Source organism: Microcaecilia unicolor, chromosome 10 (assembly GCF_901765095.1).
Source record: "Microcaecilia unicolor chromosome 10, aMicUni1.1, whole genome shotgun sequence".
NCBI lineage: Eukaryota > Metazoa > Chordata > Amphibia > Gymnophiona > Siphonopidae > Microcaecilia > Microcaecilia unicolor.
Genome location: NC_044040.1, coordinates 215,007,825 through 215,033,487, shown reverse-complemented (window position 1 = coordinate 215,033,487; position 25,663 = coordinate 215,007,825). Strand labels below are relative to the sequence as shown.

Here is a 25,663-nt window from a genome sequence, read left to right as displayed (position 1 = left end):
GGCGGGGGTGAAGAGGGGAGAGGGAGGGATCAGGGGGTGGGTCCGGATAGAGCAAAGAAGAAAGGAAGGAAGAAAGGGGGAGGGGGGGGTAAGGTGCAGACAGGACGGCTGCAGGGGGGGGGAGGGGGATCTGGCAGGGGGGGATGTAGACCGCATAGCAGAGGACCTGCTTCAGGGTAAGAAGGGGGTATCCCAGGAGATAAGGAAAGAAGTTGGGAGTGAGCAGACCCGTGACTCGCAATGAGGATGGCAGGCTTAGTGTTGACATTTGCCACGCTGAATGTGGCCAGCATCGCCTCTCCGAAGAAGCAGTGTTTAGCGTATGACTGGTTCGCGAGGGTCCAAGCAGATTGCTTCCTGCTCCAGGAGACTCGGCTGCGGTCCATTGAGGTGATCAGGCGGGCAAGGCGGGCCTGGAAGTGGGGTCCCTCGGTGTGGGGGTTGGCGGGGGAGAGGTATGGTGGGGTGGGGATCTTATTTAAGTCCCACCGGGTGAATATTCAGCGAGTGGTGGAGCTGGGGGTGGGGAGATGTCTTGTTGTGGATGCGATTTGGGAGGATAGAGCACTGAGGGTGGTGAATGTGTACGGGCCCCAAAGCAAGAAGGAAAGGGTGCTCCTCTTTGGGAAGATCAAGCCCTACCTATACACTTCGCGCCAAGTAGTCTGGGGGGGAGATTTTAACACCATATTGCGGGAAAAAGGATAGTGGGGGACGATCGGTACAGGTGGGCTATGATGGGGTGAGGCTGGCAGGGATCATGCGGGAGGCGGAGCTGGTAGACGCGCATGTGGCCTTCTGTGAGGAACAGGAGGGGTTCACGTTCTTTCGAGGGCAGTGTAAAAGTAGAATCGATAGATTCCTGGTAAAGAAGGGGGTTTGTCTGGGGGGTCCACGAACCGTGGACGTGGACTTTTCAGACCACCACATGGTCCTCCTTCAGGTGGGGGGGCGGCAGCGCAGAGGCCAGGGAGGGGGTTATGGCGACTAAATTTAAAGTGGTTAGGTAGCGAGCAGGTGCGGGAGGAGTACCGCCGGTTTTTGGAAGATCAGGTGTCAGTGCAGGGGGCATTTCAGTCATTGGGGGAGTGGTGGGATACAGTGAAAGACGAACGCGGGGATTCTTTCTCAGACAGGCGAGAAGGGAGGGGAGGGAAAGGACAAAGTTGGGCATGGCAATAAAGAAAAAGAGGGACACATTGATTTCACAAGGGGGGAGGGAGGAAGAAATACATGATCTCCAAGCACTCCTGGAGCAGGTACAGTACAACCGCTACACCTCCTTGGTGTATGAGCGGGACTTCGGGAAAATGTGTAGCCGGACCCCTTCGCATGCTGCCGGGAGCGGAGGGCGCGCAGGGTGATGGAGGGGGGTGCGGGATGCACAGGGGGTCCTGCAGGACACCAAGGAGGGGATTCTGGGGGCAGTGAGGGACCACTTTGCGGCGTTCCTTTCAGCCCAGCAGATTGATATGGAGCAGATGGAGTGTTATGTGGAAGGAACCCCCGGGGATAGGTCACGGGGGACCCCAGCTTCAGGCCCTCTTGAACCCGTGGACAGAACAGGAGGTGGAGGAAGCCATCGGGGCGCTCCACAGGAAGACCTCGCCGGGGGCCGGATGGGCTAACAACTGAGTTCTACCAGGCCTTTAAGGAGCAGCTGGTGCCGATCCTGGTGAGGGTATGGGGGGCAGCCCAGTTGGAGGGTTCCTTGCCTAGTTCCTTGACAGAGGCGGCTCTTATCCTACTAAGTAAGGGGAAGGACCCGGCGATGCTGGCCAACTGGCGGCCTATAGCACTGCTTAATACGGATCGAAAAATCTTCGCGCGAATGCTATTCCAGAGAATGAGGCAGGTGTCTGGGGATTTGCTAGCAGCCTCGCAAGCATGTGGGGTTAAAGGGAGAGGGGTCTTGGAAGCTGCAGCGTGGGTGCGGGAGGGGGTAGAACGCAGTAGAGTGGGAGGGCATGGTAGGCTGTTGGTAACACTCGACCAGGAAAAAGCGTTGATAGAGTGCAGTGGGGTGTCCTATGGAGCATTCTGGAGCGCTATGGGTTTCCGAAGGGTTGGATAGAGCAATTACAGCTACTCTATCGGCATGCGGGGTGTTTTTCCCCTGGTTAACGGTGGAGAGGGCAGGGTTTGAGGTAGGGCAGGGGTCCGACAGGGGTGCCCACTCAGCCCGCTGTTGTATGCATACGCCATCGACCCTTTTATAAGACGGCTGGAGAAGGGGGGGGGCGGAGGGGCTGGAAGGGGTGGAGGTGGGGGACAATAACCAGTTAAGGGTCGTGGCGTATGCAGATGACGTTACAGTGTGGGGTAGCGGACCAGAGGGAGGGAGGTAGATTGCAGAACCTGATCCAGGAATACTCGCAGGCAACAGCGTCGCAGGTCAATTTTCAAAAGTCCAATAGCCTGTGGGTTGGGGATCAGGGGCTGCAATTTGAGTTGGGAGGTAGGTTTCCTACAGCTGTGGAACGTATACGGGTCTTGGGAATATACTTCGAGAAGGGGGATTATAGGCTCTACAACTGGGATAGGTGTCTCCAAGAAGTGAAGGGGAGGGTGGATAGATGGAAGGGGTGGAAAATGACCATGGGGGAGCGGGTACAGCTCATCAAGGCACACTTAGTTCCTTTGTTTCTGTTCGTCAGTTACATCTGCCTGCTGCCGGAGAGCCGGTACGCGGCCTTGTATGGGGTGTTCTTCCGGCTGCTCTGGGGCAACAGGACGAATCCGGTAAAACGGAATGTTACCTATCTGTCTAGGAGGGAGGGGGGGGTGGGCATGATAAACCCAGTCCTGTTTTTCAGCGCTTTGTTCCTGCAGTTCAATCTGGGGAGGGCGGTAGGGCGGGAGCCACCGGGGTGGGCTAGGAGTGTCCTGCAGTGGTGGCCGAGATATTGGGACCTATGGCGGGAGGGGGGGAGGGTAGTGGCACTGCGAAGGGGGGCTCCGGGGGGGGTGAGTTATTGCAAGACCCTAGTGAAATTGGTGAGGGTGTGGGGGCTGACGGTGGGGGAGGTGAAGGCAGGACAACGGGGGGTCTGGATGGACAGAGTACGGGCGCAGGTGTTCTCAGCTCCTCTGGCGCTGAGGGACGCGCCGGCCCCACGGATGCAGCAGGGGTTACGGTTGATTGCTTCGAACCGCATCCCGGTGAAGTATAAAGACCTGGCGTGGCTGTCCTTTCACGGTAGACTGTACGTCCGAGGAAATTTGAAATATCGCAATGTGCGGGATAGAGGGTGCCCACGGGAGGAATGTGCTGGAACTGAAGAGACGATGGAGCATTTCCTGGTGAGGTGCCCATTTACAGTCCAGGTCTCTGACCGGGTTTCCTCGTTGCTGCAGATCCCCAGTTTCCGCAACTACAGCTATGCGGACTGGGTGTATGGCCCAGAGGGTGGAGAGGGACGCGGGGATCCGGTAACACGCTTTCTGATTTCGGTGATATTGCGGTACTGCCTCTGGATGGCGCGCTGCAGGGTGTCCCTGTACCAGGAGGTCCGGCCGGCGGAGGTAGTCAGCTGGGATGTGGTAAGGGCGGTGCAGGAAGCGGCGAAGTGGGAAAGGGTGGAAAAAGGGGTGGGGGTGGCTTCGAGGTGGTGGAGACACGTGAGGCTTAAGCCGCCATGAGGGGACATGCTTCACAGGGGATTGTGTGCCAGTTGTCTGAAGGGGTTGTGGGGGGTCGGGGGGGGGGGGTTGATCCATTGTATTATTGAGGAGGGGGTGTACATAGATAGGCAGACCATGTCTAGCTAGGAGCCTGGGGTTTGATTTGCATGTCCGGTTTTTTTCTTTGGTCTTTCTAATAAACAGTTTCCACTGTACTATTGAGGAGGGGGAGGGGGTGTACATAGATAGGAGGACCGTGTATAGCTAGGGGCTTGTTTTTGATTTGTATGTTATTTGTTTTTAGTTTTTTCCAATAAAAAGAGTTTTCCAGTCTGCCCAACAAGACAACTCATGTGTGCTACTTTTGTGTATACTCTACTTTGATTTGTACCTGTGCTCTTCAGGGCACAGACTGTATAAGTCTGCCCAGCACTAGCCCCGCCTCCCAACCACCGGCTCTGGCATAGGCCGTATAAGTCTGCCCAGCACTATCCCCGCCTCTCACCACCGGCTCTGGCACAGACTGTATAAGTCTGCCCAGCGCTATCCCTGCCTCCCAACCTCCAGTCCCGCCTCCCACCACTGGCTCTGGCACAGACCGTATAAGTCTGCCCCGCACTATCCCCGCCTCCCAACCTCCAGCCCCGCCTCCCACTACCGGCTCTGCTATCCAATCTCGGTTAAGCTCCTGAGGATCCTTTCCTTCTGAACAGGATTCCTTTATGTTTATCCCACGCATGTTTGAATTCCGTTACCGTTTTCCTCTCCACCACCTCCCGCGGGAGGGCATTCCAAGCATCCACCACTCTCTCCGTGAAGAAATACTTCCTGACATTTTCTTGAGTCTGCCCCCCTTCAATCTCATTTCATGTCCTCTCGTTCTACCGCCTTCGTATCTCCAGAAAAGGTTCGTTTGCGGATTAATACCTTTCAAATATTTGAACGTCTGTATCATATCACCCCTGTTTCTCCTTTCCTCCAGGGTATACATGTTCAGGTCAGCAAGTCTCTCCTCATACGTTTTGTTACGCAAATCCCATACCATTCTCGTAGGTTTTCTTTGTACCGCTTCGATTCTTTTTACATCCTTAGCAAGATACGGCCTCCAAAACTGAACACAATACTCTAGATGGGGCCTCACCAACGACTTATACAGAGGCATCAACACCCCCTTTCTTCTGCTGGTCACACCTCTCTCTATACAGCCCAAGGTAGGGAGAGAAAAGTGACTCCTCCAGGCTCATACACAGTCAGTGCCAGAGCTGAGGTTTGAAACAAGGCAGGATTTGAACTGAGCCACGGGGAGTTAAAGTGTCTCCCCCAGGGTCACAAACATCCATGGCCACAGCTGGGATTAGAAACTAAGAAACAGGGATATAGAAGGGGCTCCATAACTCCAAAAGAAATGTTAGTAAACAAATCAACAACAGGCTTTTATTATGAAAATAAACAACAAAAATGAAGCTCCAATTGTCAGAGGAAAAAGCCTCAGAACCCCGTCCAGAAAGTTCATTACTTGCAGGATTCAGAGGATAGTTACCTCTCTGGCTCAAAAAACCTCCCCAGGCAGGATATCTGGAGCTGAAAGGTACGGCATTTCATGATAACTTACTTTTCCCTCCTATTTTGCATCTATGCCTGTGCCTGCTAAAGTTAGTGCTGAGATGGATACGCTGCATGCAAGCTATTGCTCCACTGCGTAAGAGTGGAACTCGCTAGTATCACTCTGGTTTGCAGTTGTTGAAAAGACAGGTTCGGCGATATGAATGTTTGTGGCGCAAGTATAGGACGGAAGAACTGTTACGTCGTTGTTTATATGCGCAGAAATATTATACGTCCCAGGTGAGACGAGTGAAAGTCTTTTTATTGCGCATTCGCCCAGCAAGATGTTTGTCCTGCGTGAAAACTTATTTTCAATGGTTTCAGCTTCATTCGAGGGGGATGGAGTTAAGCAGTCCTTAATCCCTCCTGTGAAAAATCTTGCTTCCTATTTTGTGGATAAAATTGATAGACTGAGCTTGTTGATTCCCCCGTCCATGTATTTGGTGGGGGGGGGGGGGGGGGGGGGGGGGAGGGGGGAGAGAGGGGATTTGGTGGAAGCAGATACTGGTCTGGTGGAATTTGGTTACTTTGACTTCATTGGGTAAAGTGAAGCATGAGATTTGGAAAACTTATGTAGCGTTGGATCCTATCAAAGACGGCTCTATCAACATCCTGCTGGAGGAGCAAGCCTGCGTCCGGACCAGACTGACCATCTGAAGAACACTGCTATCTAGAGATCTGCATCTGGGTGTATACGTGCCATGTACCTTTGTATTAGTGTGCGGTGGGAATACAGTAGACTGACTGGATTAGAATTCCATCTAGGGATTTATGTGCATTTACTCTGAGCCATTTTTGTGATGAGATTGGCTTTGTCTTCATTCTTGCCTTTCTTAAGTTGTATCTGCTGCTATTGTAAATAAATAATTAACCTATTTTTTATAATACCTGGGTGTGGAGTTAGTTCGTTCTATTATTTTGTACACAGTGACCTTGGATCTAAGGATAAGGGGAAACAGATTTGCCTCTGACACTTCACTTACTAATGTTATTCTAAAGTGTCAGGTACCCCAATAACACCCCAAAAGTGTGTTAATTGTATTGCAGCTACACTCCTCCAGATAAAAGTACAGCAAAACCTTCCTTCACAATTAAGATATCCAGTAACATAGGACTGGCTGAGTCACAGTGCAATGAATGCATCTGTCTGTCATAGTGGGAATTGTGTTCAGGTCACATTGAAGAAGGCATGACAGCTCTTCAAGACCCAAAGCCCTGCTGGCACAAATGTACCACAACAAGGCTTTTTGGGTCATTTGGGCAATTAGAAAGCCAAACAGGGTGATACAGTGCCAAATTTTATTGATGATAAATGGCAGATCGGTAACTCTGGGGTTAATATTCTGCGGAGGTGAGTGTTTTACTCTCTGCAGACGTAGTTATTCCCAGATATTCAAGGCCTGGCCCTGTCTGGGCTTCAGCTTTGAATATCCAGTTATTTTTAAGCTGGCTGATACATAGAGGCTCATTTTCAAAGCACTTAGCCTCCCAAAGTTCCATAGAAACCTATGGAACTTAGCCTCCCAAAGTGCTTTGAAAATATGCCTCATAGCCACTTAAGTCACTATTCAGCACTTAAGTGGCTAAGGGTTAGCGCATAAAGATAGGCCAGACTTATGCGGTCCCATTTATGCACTAAACTTGGCTGCTTAAGGGCTGAATATTGGCACTTAAGAGCCAGGCACTGACTCTGCCCCTGGAAGGCCCCCAACATAGCCGGCTTCCTTTGAGATACGCGCTAACTGTGAATTTAAGTGACAGTTAGCCGGTTAAGTGACACTGAAAATTAGCGGCTAGCCCCAACCGAGCAATTTAACCAGTCATCGGCCAGCTAAATCGCTTTGAGTAATGGCCGGCATGTGTTCTGCTGATTGAGGCAGTGGGTCAATAAAGAGACAAGATATAAGTACATAAGTATTGCCATACTGGGAAAGACCAAAGGTCCATCGAGCCAGCATCCTGTTTCCAACAGTGGCCAATCCAGGTCACAAATACCCGGCAAGATCCCAAAAATGTACAAAACATTTTATACTGCTTATCCCAGAAATAGTGGATTTTCCCCAAGTCCATTTAATAACGGTCTATGGACTTTTCCTTTAGGAAGCCATCCAAACCTTTTTTAAACTCCGCTAAGCTAAGTGCCTTTACCACATTCTCTGGCAATGAATTCCAGAGTTTAATTACATGTTGAGTGAAGAAACATTTTCTCCGATTTGTTTTAAATTTACTACATTGTAGCTTCATCACATGCCCCCTAGTCCTAGTATTTTCGGAAAGCGTGAACATATGCTTCACATCTACTCGTTCAACTCCAAGATGCAGCCCTGTTGCATGTTTTTGCTCTAGAGTATTTATTATTTATTTAGTTTATTGATATACCACAAATGCCAGAGTTGGTTTCTACACGGTTTACAACAAACAAAAATAAGCTCCTGAAAGAAAGAAATGTCAACGGGTAGCAGGGTATGCAATCCCAAAGAAGTGAGTTTTCAGAGCTGCTCAAGTCAGAGGTGTATAGGAAGGGTGTTTCAGCGTTTGGGTCCAGCATAGCTAATAGCAGAGGAACAGGTAGTGTCGAGACAGATGATAGACGGAGGGGGAAATGACAACAGTTGGGGAGGAGCGGAGTGACCTAGAGGGGGTGTAGAGGATGAAAAGATGGGAAAATACTCTGGTGCTGAGCGGAAGCGTGCATTGTACACAAGAACACAAAGTTGAAACTGGATTTAAGCAAAAAGGGGCAACCAATGTTTTAACCGGGGAAGCGGGGTGATGAGATCAAAAGGTTTTGAATGGTGAAGTAGACAAACCGCAGTGGATCGAACCAGCTGAAGAGTAGATTTTGCTCCTCCTGGAACAGCAGTTTCTTGTACAAACATGGAATGAGCAGAATGTTTCCAACCCTGAACCTTTTCCCCAAAGTAACGAGAGGCAACATTTGTGTAAGAGCTCTACAGCTCCAGCTGTGATTCTTAATTAAGAACAGTGCTTCTATTCATAGAAGACATTTGACATTTGTCAGGTTTCATTCAGGACTTTCCTAATCACCTTAGCTACAAGAGGCAGGAAGCCGTGATGCGATTACTTTTGAGTGTGACTACATGAGGGGAAAGAAAATTAGTAGGGACTTAGTTCTTCCTGCTTTGCTTTCACTGTAGAATCGGGGAGACATTTCAGGTTTGTCAGGAAGTGCTTCAATCAGGGATAGAATCAAAACATCTAGCATAAATGGCAACAGCTCTCCCAATGGGTTGAAAGCAGGGACCTTAACTGGCCAAGCCGCAGAAGCTTCGTCTCTTTTCCCATGCTATGATTCTCACCTCTTATCATTGGAGGGAAAATGTAATATTATTAAATTTAACAAAGGTTTGGAACGTGGCAAAATTATCACACTACACTGTTTGCCGGATGGACTCTTTCCATGTCGTTCATATAATTGACTTTCTCTATGGACTGGATTTCTTTTTGGATTTTAGATATAATTATTGTGGGTGCAGGGTAAGATTTTATGCATGATTTCTTGGACTCTTAGGGGCACTGGCCCGCTATACGTAGAAGGGAGAGTAGAATGGTGCTCCTCTAAGAGGCAAGGCAAGGGTGTCGGGGGACAAAACTAGGACTGAGATAGTGATTTTTCAGTTGTGGGGCCCGTTCTCTGAAACAAATAAGCTTCTAGTGGAAATTAGGTTACAATTGAATTACCTCTTCTTTTATAAGAAGTTGAAAATATTCCAGTCAATATTCAGCTGGTGGCAGTCAGCATTTTTTAAAGCACTGACTGTGGCCAGCTAAATTATCCCAGCTATGTCCAATGTCCGGCCATGTCCAAGCATCAACACCAAATATCCAGGTCTGACTGGACATATACTGACTGCCAAAACTTCTGTTGGTCCTGCCAATATTCTGACCACCTCAACCGGACAAGCCCCATCATCATCACACCTGATCCTCCCCGCTGACCCTCCTCAACCGAACAAGCCCCATCACCAACACATCTGACCCACCTGAGTAGCCTCTGCCTATGTCCCTGTACGGTCCCCTGGGCCTACCTGTCCATTCCTGGTGGTCTAGTGGGTGATCAGGGTAGCAGCACAACCCACTCGCTCCTGCCTCTAGTGGCTCCAGTGGCTGCTATGACCTTATGATACTACTGCTAGGGGCTGACCTTAGAAGTTACCGCTAGAGGTCATGGTAGCCATTTTTCCATCAGAGTCCCTATGAGCAGAGTAAGTGGGGTTCAAGATCACCTTAGACCATTGGATGGAGAAGTAGGACCAAGGGTGTGCCACAAGTTGGAGGGGGGAGGTGTTGGTGACAAGGCTTGACTGGTTGGGGAGGAACAGGAGGGGGAATTGGGTGTGTTGGTGAGGGGGCTTGTCTAGTTGGGGGAGATCCAGGTGGAGGGATTGGGTCCTGTCAGGCGGGTTAGAAGGGAGGGGAGAACAATGGAAGGTACAAGTTGGTACCCAAACGTTATCCGGATGTCAACCGATATTCCGTGCTGGAACCCATATAGCTAACAGGCATAGTTAGGACTGCTTTTGTGCTTCGCTTTGCGGAAACCAGTACTGAATATTGTCAGCAGCTGCGGAACTGCCAGCTCCCTGACTCCGTCCCCGTAATGCCCCTCTCTCCTGGATTCAAGAGGTTAGTGCAAATATTTAGGGTTAGGGTTATTGGTGACTGGCCCACTGAGCACAATTTATTCAGGTAGGAACCTCTTTTGCCTGCTTAAATCACTTTGAATATCGACCCCATGGTTTTTCCCCTTGGCTATAGGGTAGCTGATTGGTAGGTGGATATGAGGTTAGGACATAGGTTGACTGGGTTGAGAGTCTCTTATTGGCTAGAGGTGATTTGCAGTTTTTTGTGTTGGCTGTGGTTTTGTATTTTTATAATTTTGAAAATATTTTATGTTTTTATTGGTTTTTTTTCTTATTTTGCATTTTATACATTGCTTTGGAGGCCTGCGGGCCAGGAAAGAGGTATATAAATTTGTAAATAAATACAATGAGTTGCCTTTTGGAATCTAAGCAAATTATTTTCAACTACAGTATGCTGGTCCCCAATGATGGCACATGGAGTTTAGATACCCTAGGCATCCCCACCCTCAATTATCTATAATCCTGAGGATTTTATAATTAAACTCAACAATCATGACTATCAAAACATCACTTACCCCAGAACAATCCTGTAAAAATGGCTCAGATGCTCACTAGTTTCGAATATTAATTTGTTGTTTTGTATAAGCATAAATAATGAGGGAAGGGTCCAAACGTCTAGCAATGTTGTGCCAATTTGGGCTTTGTAGTCTGGCTACGCGGCAGCCCCGAGGATGTGGCAATGACGGTCCTGGGGGGAGAGGGGTCCGGTAGCAGCAGCCCTGTCATGGGCCTGGCTCAGTCTCTCAGCGGCCCTGAATCTTAGATCCTTACATTCAAATTGTCTTGCTCTTCCATCTCCTAGACAGGCTCATTTTGAGTCTACTCAATCATCTGCCTTTTTCTTTTTGTCTCCAAGACTTTGGAATGATCTCCCTTCAGAAATTCGGAATGAAATGTCTGCTAAATTTCAAAATAAAATTGAAAACTCATTATTTTCAACTGGCTTTTGAATCAATCACATTCAGTTAATATAGTGGATTGTCTCTTGTGGCAGGTTTAGAGAGTTTGTGTTTTTAATTTTTAAGATTTGTATTTAATTTGTTTTAATTTATTTCTTGGTTGAATGTAGTCTCCTTTTCTATTTTTTATGGTGTTCCTTTCATTTATTATTTCAAATTTTATTGTAAACTGCTTTGATCTTGTATGAAGTAAGGTGGTATATCAAAGACTGAATAAACATAAACGTAACAATATTAAAAACAGAAGAATACTTCCTGCAAAAGCAGACCTGAACTCAGGAGTGTGTTTTATTACCTTGATGAGGAACGCACAGTGCAAATGGTTCTCACAATAAAACAAATGAGTAGGAAACCCAGGTCCAAATAAACCCTATGAAAGTCACCAGCCTGGAAGCAGCAGCAGAGACTTCCCTCTAGGGATGGGCATTTGTTGGCAATGATATGGGAAATCCCACGTTGTTTGTTATCAAACAAAATTGAGCGGAAAAAAAAACAAGAAAATGTGTGTTTTGTCGTTTGTTGATAATAGTGCAGATTCCTTTGAAAGAGTGCACCCGCTGTGCATGCACAAACGATCACACGTGTGAACCATTGTGCATGCACGCATTCTCCCGAGTCAATAAAAGCTGCCAAAAATTGCACATGCAAAGTTAGGCGTGTGCCCGATTTGTGCGTCTAATTTAATAGAATGAGCCAATTAGTGACGATAATTGGCTTTTTAGCAAGCAATTATTGGCACTAATTAGATTTAATTGGGACTTACGTACATAAATTTAGGCACAGGATCCGCGCCTAAAATTTATGCATGGCCAGAAAAAGGGGGTGCAGAAATGGGAGGCCATGGGTATTCTGGGCCGGATTGGAGGCGTGGTTTTGAGTTACATATATAACTATAGAATACGGGTGCCTCGCACGTAAATTATGTCTGGGCATTTGCACCACCACTTTAGGCGTGGCTTATAAAATACAGCTTAAGCAGGGTTTTGTTGGCGTCGATATTTTAGGCGCCAGTCATAGAATTCACCCCATAGTGCACACTGTCTCTCAAAAAAATTGCCTTCTCTTTGCATGTAGTGCACCCTCTTTCACAAGTGTGCACACTCAATTTTGTTCCTTTCACAAAAAAATAGCCCAATAAAAACAAATAAATATTCCCGGAAATGACAAGGGAAGTGAACATTTTATGGCTGTCCATCTGTGCTTTCTTCCATGCAGTACGTACAGTCCTGCCACAAACACAGAACAAGGGGAATGACTCTCGGAGAAATCCAAGCTCACAACTGCAGGACAAGATGGGGATTCTGGCAGCACTGTTGCACTGTCGGACCGCTGCAGTGAAGTTGGGTTTTCTTTTCCTGTCTCACATCCAGCCTGAATTTGACGTTAAAGACTGACCAAGGCAGAATGTGTGAAAAGAACGCGGTACAGATGTAAAGTACTACAACATTAGTGATGGGAGGATGCTGGGCTGCTACATAAATTTTCATGCATCCTGCACAGATTTAGATCTTCTGTGGGCCTAAATATCCCGATCTGTGTAAGTGGCTCGTCTGTAGGGCTACAGCTGCAGCTCATTCCATCCCTTGGCCCATTAGTAATCTTCACTTCATTCTGGTTTCTTTCACTGTAGCGTAGCAAAGGCAGAGAGAGCGAGGAAAAAAAGCATAGAGGGGCATGGGTATAGCAAAAACAAGAGAGAGAGAGAGACAGAGAGCGCGGGATTAGCAGTCATGCAAAGAAAGTTCATGCAGAAAATCCACCACCTCAGATACAGAACAGAGCAAAAGATCAGCAAATGAGTCTAGGGCACTGCCCACCAGATCGGAAGCTAGAGACTTGAGTCCTGGTTCACCATCCTGCTCTGAGCTGTGGATACTCAGAGACATTTCTATGTTTGGCATGGCGCTGCATGCGTGAGTGGCCTTTTTACAAAAATTAAAAATGGCTGCCATTATAATGCTGGACGTATAATCCATCGTACATCTGGCGTTACATCCTGAGCTCAGGGTGTCCCAGGGGTGGTGCTCACCATCCACATAAATTATACATATAAGCATCAATATTTGGGCACTAGACCTTTAGTTTATGATTTCACTCAGCTGCACAAAACCTGGAGTACAGTAGGGCGTCTACCGATGTCTGTACAATCTGCACCAAAATCCAAAATATAGAATAGGAAAAGTTCTCTACGATGACGAATCACAGAAGGCAAAAGTAGAGACTAATAGACGATTCACCACTGGAGACGTGAGTCCAACAGTCTTTATTATATCAGAGATAACGACCCGACACAGGCTGTGTTTCGATGCTAAAAAGCGTCTGCATCAGGGGTCAATAAATACACTACAAATCAAAACATATAACATATAAATAATACCAATAAAAACATATATGCACATCCATATAGAGATATGAAAATTCAATAGACACTATTTTTCTGATCAGAGGTCAATATGCTCAAATATGCTTAATAACCATTAAAACAGCATACATATATTCAAAAGATTTAAAAAGTTTTTGGCTTCTGCTAATATAAATCAAAAAATATGAAAATATAAATATTATGTGTATTCCAGGTATATATATATAATTTTGGACTTATATGCCAGCTAAAATATGATGTATAAATGGTTGTTAGAAAAAATGAAATAGGGTAATTAATATTAAATGCACGTGCACTTTTATATATTAGTATCATGCAATGACAATACACTAAAAACAAAACCTCATGCTTACCCAAGTAATGAATGCAAAACGAAGAGTCCTACTTGTATATGTGTTGTCAACTCACTGATCAGTGTATATGTATGCTGTTTTAATGGTTATTAAGCATATTTGAGCATATTGACCTCTGATCAGAAAAATAGTGTCTATTGAATTTTCATATCTCTATATGGATGTGCATATATGTTTTTATTGGTATTATTTATATGTTATATGTTTTGATTTGTAGTGTATTTATTGACCCCTGATGCAGACGCTTTTTAGCGTCGAAACACGGCCTGTGTCGGGTCGTTATCTCTGATATAATAAAGACTGTTGGACTCACGTCTCCAGTGGTGAATCGTCTATTAGTCTCTACTTTTGCCTTCTGTGTACAATCTGCACTACTTACCATTATGTATCGTGCCAGTGAATACATTAATAATTTGAAACATTTAGACTAGACGTTTCAAAGTTTCCCCTAGACGTCCCACTGAAAATTGAGCTAGGCTTCCTTCAGCCTACCTAGTGCATGAGTATGGAGGGGCATTTAAAAAAAAAAAAAAAAAACACGTCTGAAGTCCAAACTCCACTTCCCCCCATCCTGCTCATCATCTCCAAAAAAGCCTGACCATCCCACAGCCATAATCAAACTTCTCTAGCGTTTTAGATTGCATTGCCTGTTGCTTATTTTCTTCTTAGTAATACTTTTACACTTCCCCATGCTCTCCCCCCCAAAAGATTAAAAAAAAAAAAAAAGGTTTTAAAATCCTGCAGTCCATGGTATTGCAATAAAATTTGTATCAAACCAAATATCCCATAATCCAACCTCTCCTCGCAGTTTGTGGTTTATGTGATAGGTTTATCAAGAGTGATAGGGGCAGTGGCGTAGGAAGGGGGGGGTGGGGGGGGCGGTCCGCCCCGGGTGCACGCCGCTGGGGGGTGTCGGCTCCGCGCTGGTGCACTGCCCTCTCTGCCCCGGAACAGGTTACTTCCTGTTCTGGGACAGAGAGAGCAGTGAACCAGCGCGGAGCCGACACACCCCAGCAACGTGCAGTCGGGGCGGATTGGCCCTCCCGCCCGTCCCTCGCCGCAGGTATGCGCTCCGGTGGGGGGTGGAGGTATGCGCTCCAGCGAGAGGAGGGTGCGCCGTGCTGCACCCGGGGGGGGGGAGGTGCGCAGCGGCGACCCGTCCCTCGCTACGGCTCTGGATAGGGGTATCAGTAGAAAACTGCAGTCAGACGAGATTATTCAGTAGGTCTTAGAATTGGTTTGGCCTAATTAACACCTGTGTGACAGAACAGCAATGTTGCCGCTTTTCTTGCGGAGAAAATAATCAAAAGTGCAATGTTGGTGTGAACCTCGCAGGCACTTTTACCCACTGAGTTTGTATCAATTATCAAATCATTTTAATTGTTGCCTATGGAAAAAAATATTCTGTAATACCAAATGTCTTTTCTCTTCTTATTTCCACTATTCATGATGTATTGTAAGCCACATTGAGCCTGCAAAGAGGTGGGAAACTGTGGGATACAAATGCAACAAATACATAAATAAATAAACTGCTTATTCTGTGGGTAATTTTTACATTGGAAGCAACATGCATGGGTTGTTCCCTCTCTCCATTTGTGGGAATATTTCTAGAGTCCATGAATAAACGTTTGTCCTTTTTTATGAACAGACTGGGTGGGCAGCTTTCAAAAGCCCTCACTTCTACTAGTAAAATGCATTTTTACAGCTGTGGAAAAAGCTGTTCCTATGTCTGAAATCCTGAGATGTGACAGGGTGTGTGATCCAAGAGACCGAGGGGCAGTAGAACATGGTTTTGCTTGGGAGGGCCAAACCAAGTTTGGCCCTTGCCCCTCCCCTGATCTAGTGTGGTGGAAAAAGTTGGTAGGGTCATCGCCCCAGTTGTGGTGTAGCCACAGGTGGGCCTGGGTGGGCAGGGGTCCACCCAATTTGGGCTCCAGCCCACCCAAAATTTCATCTCCTTTAGCGTGGCTGGCAGGGATCCCCAAGCCCCTCCAGCCGAAGACCTCCTCCCCGCCAAATGAGCTTACTTCTTGGGTAGTCGCCAGCACTGTCCCCACCGACACGCATGCGCGAAACTGAGCATACGAGTAGGCTGGTGGCTGGCAGCAGCTGCTTAGGGACAGTGTCGGTGGCTGCCCAAGACGCAAGCTTGTTTGGCAGGAAGGAGGTCTTCATTTGGCGGGGCTTGCTTATGAAGAGACCCGTTGGCGCTTAGGGATTGGGAGGAAACTGCTTTTAATCACTACCAAAAAAAGAGAAGATGTTGATGTGGGTAAAAATGCCCCAGTATAGGCTGGACACTGAATCTTGAATAATTCTTTTAGGAAGCAAAAATAGCCAGTGTGGAATGCAAGAAATTGCACCTCCCTTTCGGAGTCGTTCTTCAGTTCAGTTTCACAAAGGGATACAATGGTGTGGTAGCCATGTTGGTCCACTCAAAGTAGAAATAAAACAAAACAAGAAAAGAAGACGAGATGATCTTGTTTCTATTGGACTAACATTTTTCAACTCGCTTTCAAAGGCTAGATCCACCTTCTTCAGGTCAGACTGTCCTTGGAATGCTTTTAGGTTTCACTCAGTGGTGTACCGAGGGTGGGGAGTTGGGGGCGGTCTGCCCTGGGTGCACACTGCGGGAGGTGCAGGGAGCAGCTGCTCGGCTGTGCCTTTGCCAGTTCCCTGCTCGCTCCGATGTTACTTCCTGTTCCGGGGCACAGAACCAGCAAAGCCGACAGCCGCGCGGCTGCTCACTGCACCCCCCCCCCCCCAGGAGATAACAGCATTGTACCAAGGGAGGAGGGCTGGAGGCGATATGCTTGGGGGGGGAGGTGAGGCGATGTGATGCGATGCGCTGGGGGGTGTACGTGCTGCACCCGGGGGGGGGGGGGGGGTTCACCCCAGGTGGTGGCTGACCAAAGAACACCGCTGGCTCTGATATTTGTCATCTTATTGTCTTTGAAAGCTGGTCAAAAAAATGTATTGTTAGTCCAGTAAAAAGGTATAATTTTATCTTCTTTTTGTTTTCTTTTATTTCTGTTCATTACAAAGAGATAAGATCCATTTCCCTGGGGTTAACTTTGAAAGCTGACAGATCCTTGAATTCCTGAGCAGGATGAGCTGCACTGATGCACCTAGTGCTGGTCCCAGATGTACCACAGACATGTGAAATCACATAGGAGATGCAAGAAGGAGATGGATCTGATTAAAGGTGGTGGCAAAATCTCCAGGCAGGGGCGGGCCACAACTCACAGCAAAATATAACCAGCGCCAATGCAGATATTTCTAAACTTTTTTTCAAAGCACTGACTCCTCAGCGGCGACTCAGTTCACATGAGCCTCTCACTCATGGCTCACCTAGCCTCTTCATCGGGTCAGTATCACGCTTTGACAATTATCTTATATACCTACAAATTGTTCTTTATTCCAAATTTTATATATAATATAAACGTTATTGTAAAGACCACTTATCTGAAGCCACAGACCGACCGGCGTTGCTTATAGTTCGCTACTGCATCAGAGGCAGTCAAAACATTTCTGATCACACTGCCTAAACTCGGCCGGGGGGAGTGGGCGATATTGGGGGGCTGGGGCACCATTTCATCCCTGTCTCAGGTGTAAATTGCCTTGGGCCACCCCTGTAGACAGCACTAATGTTCTAGTAGCACTTTAGAAACGATAAGTAGTTGTACTAAGGTAATTGCTCAGTAATTAGATTCTAATTATGCACTCATGGTTTTAAGAATGGGCAGGGAGGGGACCTGGAGATGGGGCAGGTTGGATATAAACTGAGGTTGGGGATGTTGGGTCACATATGGAACCACAGGACTCATCTACCCCAACCTAGACAAAATCCAAAAGAGGAGGTGGGAAATGGACTTTGATGCCGTGATGTCCTGCAGGTGGTCAGGATGGTGCTTTGGACAGCTGGTGGACACTAACAATCAGTCACACTGAGTGGACCAAATGAACCTTCCTACAGTATGTTACTGCGTTACAGACACACTGCAGCTCTTTCTGTACCACAGCTACAGCACAGATAACTACATAGCCATTGGACGGAGACTGTCTGGCTCTTATCTATGTGGTGGACACTGTTCTGCGTTCACCACTCGCTCGTTAGACTGGAGCAACCCTGCAGGTGGATTTCAATAACCAGCCATGTTAGACATTATCGATCTGCTGTTTCCCTGGGGAAATGCTGTGGGTTGTAGTGGCAATCCGCAGATGATGCTTCATGGCGTGGATAGCCGGGGTGTGTGATTACCCTGCACAGCAGTGTGTAGTGAATAGCCGTCAATATAATGCACTGATGAGAGTAAGAGAATGTCAGAGTTAGAGCTAATGTTCCTCTGGACAGGGCCACGGGGCTTTGTTGGGGACCAATCAATGCATATAGCAAGTCAATGTTATCAGACTCCTATCAGGCACCCAACGAATATCAGAATTAAAATCTCCCCTCCCCCAATGGGAGTTGGATTTCGGCAGCATGTCGTGAACTGCAGCATGAGATGAAGGCCGTCTAGTTTTCAATGAGCTGTCTTCTAAAATCTATTTAATTGATATAATCCTGCTCCCGGGTGTAGAAAATCCTGGCTATGGCTAGTCCATGCCCGTTTTGTACAAATCAGAAACAGCAGGTGGCCTAGGGCCAGGGCTGGATTGAATTCTAAATGTTTGTCTTGGTTGACTCCAAAATCAGATGGTACCAAAAAAATGTTTACATGAAATCTGTAATAAAGCCGCCTGCTTATAAAGACTTGGAAGGTGTAGCCCAGAGGCCTGGGGTTTTCGGTGGGCAAAAGTCACTGGAGTCCAGGGGTGGACTGACCATTTGGCCAACCAAGCAATTCCCAAGGGCCCAGAGGCTCTCACCCCCCCCCTGCCGCACAGTACAGTCCCCCGAGCCTCAGTGGGCCCTCCCCTGTCCCACCTTGAAATGCCCTGGTGGTCTAGTGGCCTCTGCAGGGGCAGGATAGAACAACACTCTTTCCTACCCGCTGCTGCTATTCCGCCCAGCGCCACTGTGTTTTAAAAATGGCTGCCAAGACTCCCTACAGCAGTCTCACATGACTGATGAGACCCACGAGGCTACTACGGGAAGTCTCGGCACCCATTTTGAAAACATGGCAGTGCTGGGCAGAATAGTGGTAGTGGGCAGGAAAGAGTGTGGTTTTCTGCCCCCAAAGAAACCATTAGACCACCATGACCCTTCAAGATAGGAGCAGGAAGGGCCCACTGAGGCTGGGGGGGGGGGGGGGGCTCTAGAGTGTGGGAGGGGCAGCAGCTGCGGTGGCAGTGCGGAGGTAGTGGGGTGAGCAGTGGCAGCAGTGCGACGGTGGTGGTGGGTGATGGGCAGCTGCTGGTGGGGGAGGGAGCTCAATGACCTTTACTGCCTGAGGGCCCAGATCACTGTCAGTTTGCCCCTGCTGGGGTCATAATCACTCTGCTGCCATTTCAGTACCTTTGCTTCTGGTTAGAAATGATAAGGAATGAAAGAGAAATGGTCCAGTTTCTGACTTACTTTTGCACGTGGGGATCTTGTTGCTCCACGTCCCATCCTTCTGACATTCCATCTGCAGAGACTCCATTTCAAGATTATCCTTAAAAGAACAAGACCACAGTTTAGTTAGTAGTGATGCAATGAATTTGACTTTTGGGTGCAGGAAGAGATACCAAGAGGGGCATAATCGAACAGGGGCACCCATCTATAAGGACGGCCATCTTTCGTTTCGATAATACAGTCAGGGCCGGCCAAATCTCAACATTTGGGCCGCCCTTAGAGATCGCCGGCGTTAGAGATGGCCGCCATTGGCCAAATCCAAGCTATTTGGTCATGGGAGGAGCCAGCATTTGTACTGCACTGGTCCCCCTCACATGCCAGGACACCAACCGGGCACCCTAGGGGGCACTGCATTGGACTTCACAAATTGATCCCAGGTGCATAGCTCCCTTATCTTGTGTGCTGAGCCCCCCAACCCCCCCCCCCCCCAAAACACACTACCCACAACTGTACATTTTTTTTTTTTTGTTACATTTGTACCCCGCACTTTCCCACTCATGGCAGGCTCAATGCGGCGGGCAATGGAGGGTTAAGTGACTTGCCCAGAGTCACAAGTAGCTGCCTGTGCCGGGAATCAAACTCAGTTCCTCAGGACCAAAGTCCACCACCCTAACCACTAGGCCACTCCTGCACTACATCACTACCATAGCCCTTAAAGGGTAATGGGGGGCATCTAGATGTGGGTACAGTGGGCTCCCATTTACCACCACAACTGTAACAGGTAGTGGGGGGATGGGCCTGGGTCCGCCTGCCTGAAGTGTACTGCAGTACCCACTAAAAACTGCTCCAGGGACCTGCATAGTGCTGTGATGGGGCTGGGTATGACATTTGAGGCTGGCAAAAAAAATGTTTTTAATTTTTTTGGGGGTGGGAGGGGGTTAGTGACCACTGGGGGAGTAAGGGGAGGTCATCTCCGATTCCCTCTGGTGGTCATCTGGTCAGTTCAAGCACCTTTTCAAGGCTTGGTCGTGAACAAAAAAGGACCAAGTAAAGTCGGCCAAATGCTCGTCAGAGCCGGCCTTCTTTTTTCCATTATCGGCCGAGGCCGGCCATCTCTTAACCATGCCCCTGTCCCGCCTTCAGTACCCTGCCGACACGCCCCCTTGAACTTTGGCCGGCCCTGCGACGGAAAGCAGTTGAAGCCGGCCAAAATTGGCTTTCGATTATACCGATTTGGCCGGCCTTAGGAGAAGGCCGGCCATCTCCTGATTTGTGTCGGAAGATGGCCACCCTTCTCCTTCGAAAATAAGCAGGTAAGTCACCCACGACCGGAGAGGATCCCATACACCCATGCATACTGGGGACCAGAGTGGCATTATATTTTTCCAGGCCCAATGGGCAGTGAACGCAGGAAGGAGTCTGGAGCAGCACCACTGAGGCTGCCAAGAAATGACGGGCAGGTCTGGATATGTAGCAGGAAACTGGTAAGGAAAATGAGGTGTGAGTGGTGTGGAACTGGTAAAGACAGAGTTAACCTTATGTCTTTAAAAGAAATGCAAGAAATTCTTTTAAGTGAGTTATTGACAAATGCTGGCTTAGCTGACCTAAGGGAAAGCCAGTAAGTACAAATAAAGATGCTTCCTGCAGACTTCTTTTCTTTTATTGGCAAAGAAAGGCCACTTGTTAAGAGAGGTTACAGAAGGTCTGAAACTGACCAGTATTTGTGATAGATATCTTCTTTTGGAAAAGTAAAGCATATGTGTTTAACTAAAGAGAACAGGTAATAAATGTTAGTCTATTATTAAAAGCAGTTGAGAATGCTATGTAATAGGCGGGGCTAGTGGTTGGGAGGCGGGGCTAGTACTGGACAGACTTCTACGGTCTATGCCCTGAAAATGGTAGATATAAATCAAGGTCAGGAATGCATATAAAGTAGCGCATATGAGTTTATCTTGTTGGGCAGACTGGATGGACCATGCAGGTCTTTTTCTGCCGTCATCTACTATGTTTTTCCATTGTACCATGCCCTTATACTTTATATTTGCTTAGATTAAGTTCATCCTTCTAAAAAAGATGTTTTGCTGATGCTCTGGAATTTCGTGTAGATGATTCAATTACCTCATTTGTGTTTTTTTTTTATTTTTTGTTACATTTGTACCCTGTGCTTTCCCACTCATGGCAGGCTCAATGCGGCTTACATGGGGAAACGGAGGGTTAAGTGACTTGCCCAGAGTCACAAGGAGCTGCCTGTGCTGGGAATTGAACTCAGTTCCCCAGGACCAAAGTCCACCACCCTAACCACTAGGCCACCCCTCCACTGTTGCTACTATTTGAGATTCTACATGGAATGTTGCTATTCCACTAGCAACATTCCATGTAGAAGTCGGCCCTTGCAGATCACCAATGTGGCCGCGCAGGCTTCTGCTTCTGTGAGTCTGACGTGCAGGACGTCAGACTCACAGAAACAGAAGCCTGCACAGCCTTCTACATGGAATGTTGCTAGTGGAATAGCAACATTCCATGTAGAATCTCCAATAGTAGGAACATTCCATGTAGAATCTCCAATAGTACCAATTTTATTTTTGTTACATTTGTACCCTGCGCTTTCCCACTCATGGCAGGCTCAATGCGGCTTACATGGGGCAATGGAGGGTTAAGTGACTTGCCCAGAGTCACAAGGAGCTGCCTGTGCCTGAAGTGGGAATCCAACTCAGTTCCTCAGTTCCCCAGGACCAAAGTCCACCACCCTAACCACTAGGCCACTCCTCCAGGGTATAAATGTAAGCATTTGGATTGTCATACTTCAGGGGAGACTCGGAAAGAGAGAGACTTCTCTCCTAGTCTTCCCTCCTTATTGCAATAAGATATATCATGCAGCTCTAATAAAAAGACAAGTTTTACTGATCCCATGTGGGACAATGAATTTTATTTTATCAAAGTGTATGTACTTTCGACAGTGGTAACAGCTGTGAAGGGGGAGGGGTAACTGAGGCTAGAGGGGAGATGTTTGCTTGGTGGTGGGGGGTGGGGTGGGGTTGAGTGAAGCAGAAAAGGGAGGTTCACTTTCAGTCTGTCCCAGTATTGCAATGATTATGTTCTTATGTTACTGGGACAGTAAAATTTTGCTGAGAGGGTTATGGGGTGATTAATGTGAAGGTGGGGCTCTGCAGGACGGAGATTAATTGAGGCCAATAAGAAGGGATTTCTTGGCGGGGAGGGGAGTGTACATGTAAAACTCCTGAAACAGTGCTAGAAAAGTTCTACTCGTTGGCCTTTAGTTTCACTTATTGGAATGGTAAATCTAGGGCTGTCCTAAGGGCTGTACAGGCACAACGGAAACACGGTCACAAAAATCAATCCCAGTCAATTGTCTCCCCTGCAGTGGCCGTGGCACAGTGGATGGAGTAGGGTGCAAAAAGGGTTCAGTTTCAGCTCAAGAAGCTCCTGGGTAAATCCTCCATGGGAGAAGCCACCCAAGTGTGGAGATCAAGCTACCTGACCCTCCGTCCACCATGCCAGATACATTTGTCACCAATTCTGGGTCATCGCTGTACTTCAGAGGAGCCCTCACAGATGTGTTTGTATTTTTCTGGAAGGTCTCTCTCAAATGCAGTCGTTCATGAAAATACAGAGACAATCATTTATGACCTCTAATATTGATGATCATCAGTTTTTAAGCCACTGACAGCCACTTGCTAAATTAAGCCCTGGGTATTCAATGCTGGGCTACGTCCAGGTCCTGGCATCAAATATCCGAGTCCATCTGGTCACCTGAAAATTAACCAGGCACTGGCCGATATTCAGATCGGGGCCCAGTTAGCTTGGTGGATAAAGCTAGGACAGACTGAATATTTCTGCTAATCTACTTAGTACCGGTTCTAGCCAAGCTCCAGCCATGGACTGCCGTGGTGGAAAGACCCAGCCTCTCCTGTCCGCTTCAACCAAGTTGAATATTACCCTCTGTCATTGCAGCTGCAATGGGTACAGTGGATGGTTTATTGGGAGACCTAAAGCATTCTTGGGGCTTTAGAAACTATCAGTTGCAGAAAAAAAATAAGCTCAGATAAAGATTCAATTAAGTGGAAATTTCCAAACATCAAAAAGGAACATGTGTTTAAGTTTGGAACCATTCCCATGTTTTCGGTAGTTAAAATAATATTGACTTCCCAGTTAATAAAGACACATCTCCCAAGAGTTGGAAGTCACTGACTGCACAGTCATCCCCTTCAGAAATGGAGGGAAGGAGCTGCCAATTATTTTCACAGAAAGAAACCCCCCAAATGTCAGCTAAATGAAGCTGTACTTCAAGCTTAACAACTTCACCATTGGAACTATGGACTGGAGCGGAGGGGTAGCTTAATGGATAATGTGGTGGTTTGAGAACCTGGGGAACTGGGTGTGATTCCCACTGCAACTCCTTGTGACTCTGGGCAAGTCACTTAACCCTCCATTGCCCCAGGAACACAACTTAGATTGTGAACCCACCAGGAACAGAGACAATTGTAAACCACTTTGGATGAACCACAGAAAGTCAGTAGATCGAATCCATGACCCTTCTCTCCAAATTGAAGACTTTTCCGGAACGCAGCTAGAGAATTCCATGCTGTTGGAGTGGGATGTGGGGCAGATGTTTCATTAGGTATAGAAGGCATGTGCCATACAGTGCACCTCGCACTTTGTTATTACATTGCTGTGATCCTCCCCACACCCCTCAGCATGATCACCATGGCGGCAGTGGAGTTGGCAGGAGGGGTATTGAACGGCTGAAGATTTTAGCCGAGGGGTACAAGAGAGGCAAATCCTAGGACAGGCAGTAAAGATAAAGGAATAGGACTGAAGGCCTCACAATTGTATTTGTACCCCTTATCCCTGATAACCCCTCCTTGAACCCCCTTTGATCCCTAACTCCTTTGTCCCTCCATTTTGATTTTTAGTGCTTCCCCTTCTAGCTTGAAGGAGAGGGACACTCTTCCTGCCTTCTCACTCACTGATGGTTCACGCTTGTTTTTTCCAGCAGTTTCCTACCCCTACACAAGGCCAGCTTTGGAGGTGGGGGGGGGGGGGGGGGGGGTAACCAGAACAATTGCCCGGGTCAGAGCCTGCTGCCAGATTTGGGAGCACCTCTTGAATTTCTGCCCTAGGCCCTGACCCTATGAGCTTTTCCGCTTTGGTAGCCGACACTCTTGGCCACTCCTAATTCTGGCCCTTCAAGTATATATTATGTAGAATAGCAATGAAAATAGGTTTTCTAGAACCACCACTAGGCTGTTTCAGTGTATTGTTTTGTTTTGAGTAATGCAGTTGAACCTCATGTACGTAGATGAGAAATGTGACTGGTGTATTTACTTGCTACTGGGGAAAACTGCTTCCTCTGTACCAGGGATTCCCAATCCTGTTTCTTGGGCACAGCAAGCCAGTCTGGTTTTTTCAAGATATTCACAATGAATATGCATGAGATAAATTCGCACTGTGCATATTCATTTCGGTTATCCTGAAAACCTAACTGACTGGGTGTGTCCCAAGGACTGGGTTAAGAATCCCCTGCTCTCTACTAGCTCTAGAGATGACTCGTCTTACAAAATCTTTCAGAACTAAGTCCAAGCCCAGCGAGCAGTCAACACACAAGGCTTCCGTACCTTGAATACATTGTACCCCGTGTTGCATCTGATCAGCACTTGTTCCTTAAAGGTATACTGGGACTGCAGAGGCTCGATCTTTCCATTCACTGGTGGCTGCAAGACTGGACACGAGTTTCCTGGAGCAGGAAAGTAAAATGGTAACGTTTGTAGGGAAGACGTCTGCAACAAATATAAGAAAGCATCGCAGCAAATGTGGATGTTTTGTGGACGATGTGGTCAAATCTCTCTCTTTCTCCCTCTCACTCCCTTCCTCTCTTTCTCTCCCTTCTTCTCTCTTTTTCTCCCTTCCTCCCTCTTTCTCTCTCTCTTTCACTCATTCTCTCGCTCTCCTTTTCTCACTTCCTCCCTCCCTCTATTTGTTAAAAATGTTACCTCTCCCCCAATATTCAGCCTGTGACAGTATTTGTTTATTTAAAATGCCGGTTGCTGCAGGTAGAAATATCCCTATAAGACGAGAAAAAAAGGAGGCGCAAACCTAACCGTAAACAAAATACTGTGGTGAATACAAATAGGATATCAAGAAGTCTTTATTATAAACAAGCTGAAAAGACGACCCAACATGGCCGCGTTTCAGCACAAAAGCCTGCCTCAGGGGTCTGGTAGATCTATATAAATCATGAACATAAAACAACCATCAAAAGAGATACACAGACTTACAATGAATGATTAAATAATTAAATAAATGAATGAATGGTAAAAATGAATAAATAATCAATTAAATAAACGATTAGCACATCAGCTTGTCCTATATAATAAAAGGCACCTCCAACATTCTGAAGCTGACTGCATGGCTGAGGCATTCCTGCTCTCTGTATCTATCTCCTGAATTGACATCACGTACTTCCGGGTTCGTCACAAGCAGAAGTGACCAACCACACGAGGTTTCTCGGCTTCAGAATGTTGGAGGTGAATTCTATTAAATAGGATTGGTCAGTTCCTTGA

General features: G+C 47.3%; 1 protein-coding gene across 4 annotated transcripts in view; it reads right to left on the bottom strand.

The window, feature by feature from the left end:
- Positions 1 to 25,663, bottom strand: part of MASP1 (mannan binding lectin serine peptidase 1) — a 118,761-nt gene that overhangs the window by 49,212 nt on the left and 43,886 nt on the right. For 3 of the 4 annotated variants that reach the window (XM_030216107.1, XM_030216109.1, XM_030216108.1), the window contains exons 7-8: positions 24,719 to 24,837; positions 19,104 to 19,182 (exon numbers count right to left, since the gene is read on the bottom strand). In XM_030216107.1, coding sequence (XP_030071967.1) covers positions 19,104 to 19,182; positions 24,719 to 24,837 — 198 coding nt within the window. Of the gene's footprint in view, positions 1 to 11,798; positions 12,474 to 19,103; positions 19,183 to 24,718; positions 24,838 to 25,663 lie in introns of those variants that run through there. The other variant, XM_030216110.1, reaches the window with a different exon arrangement.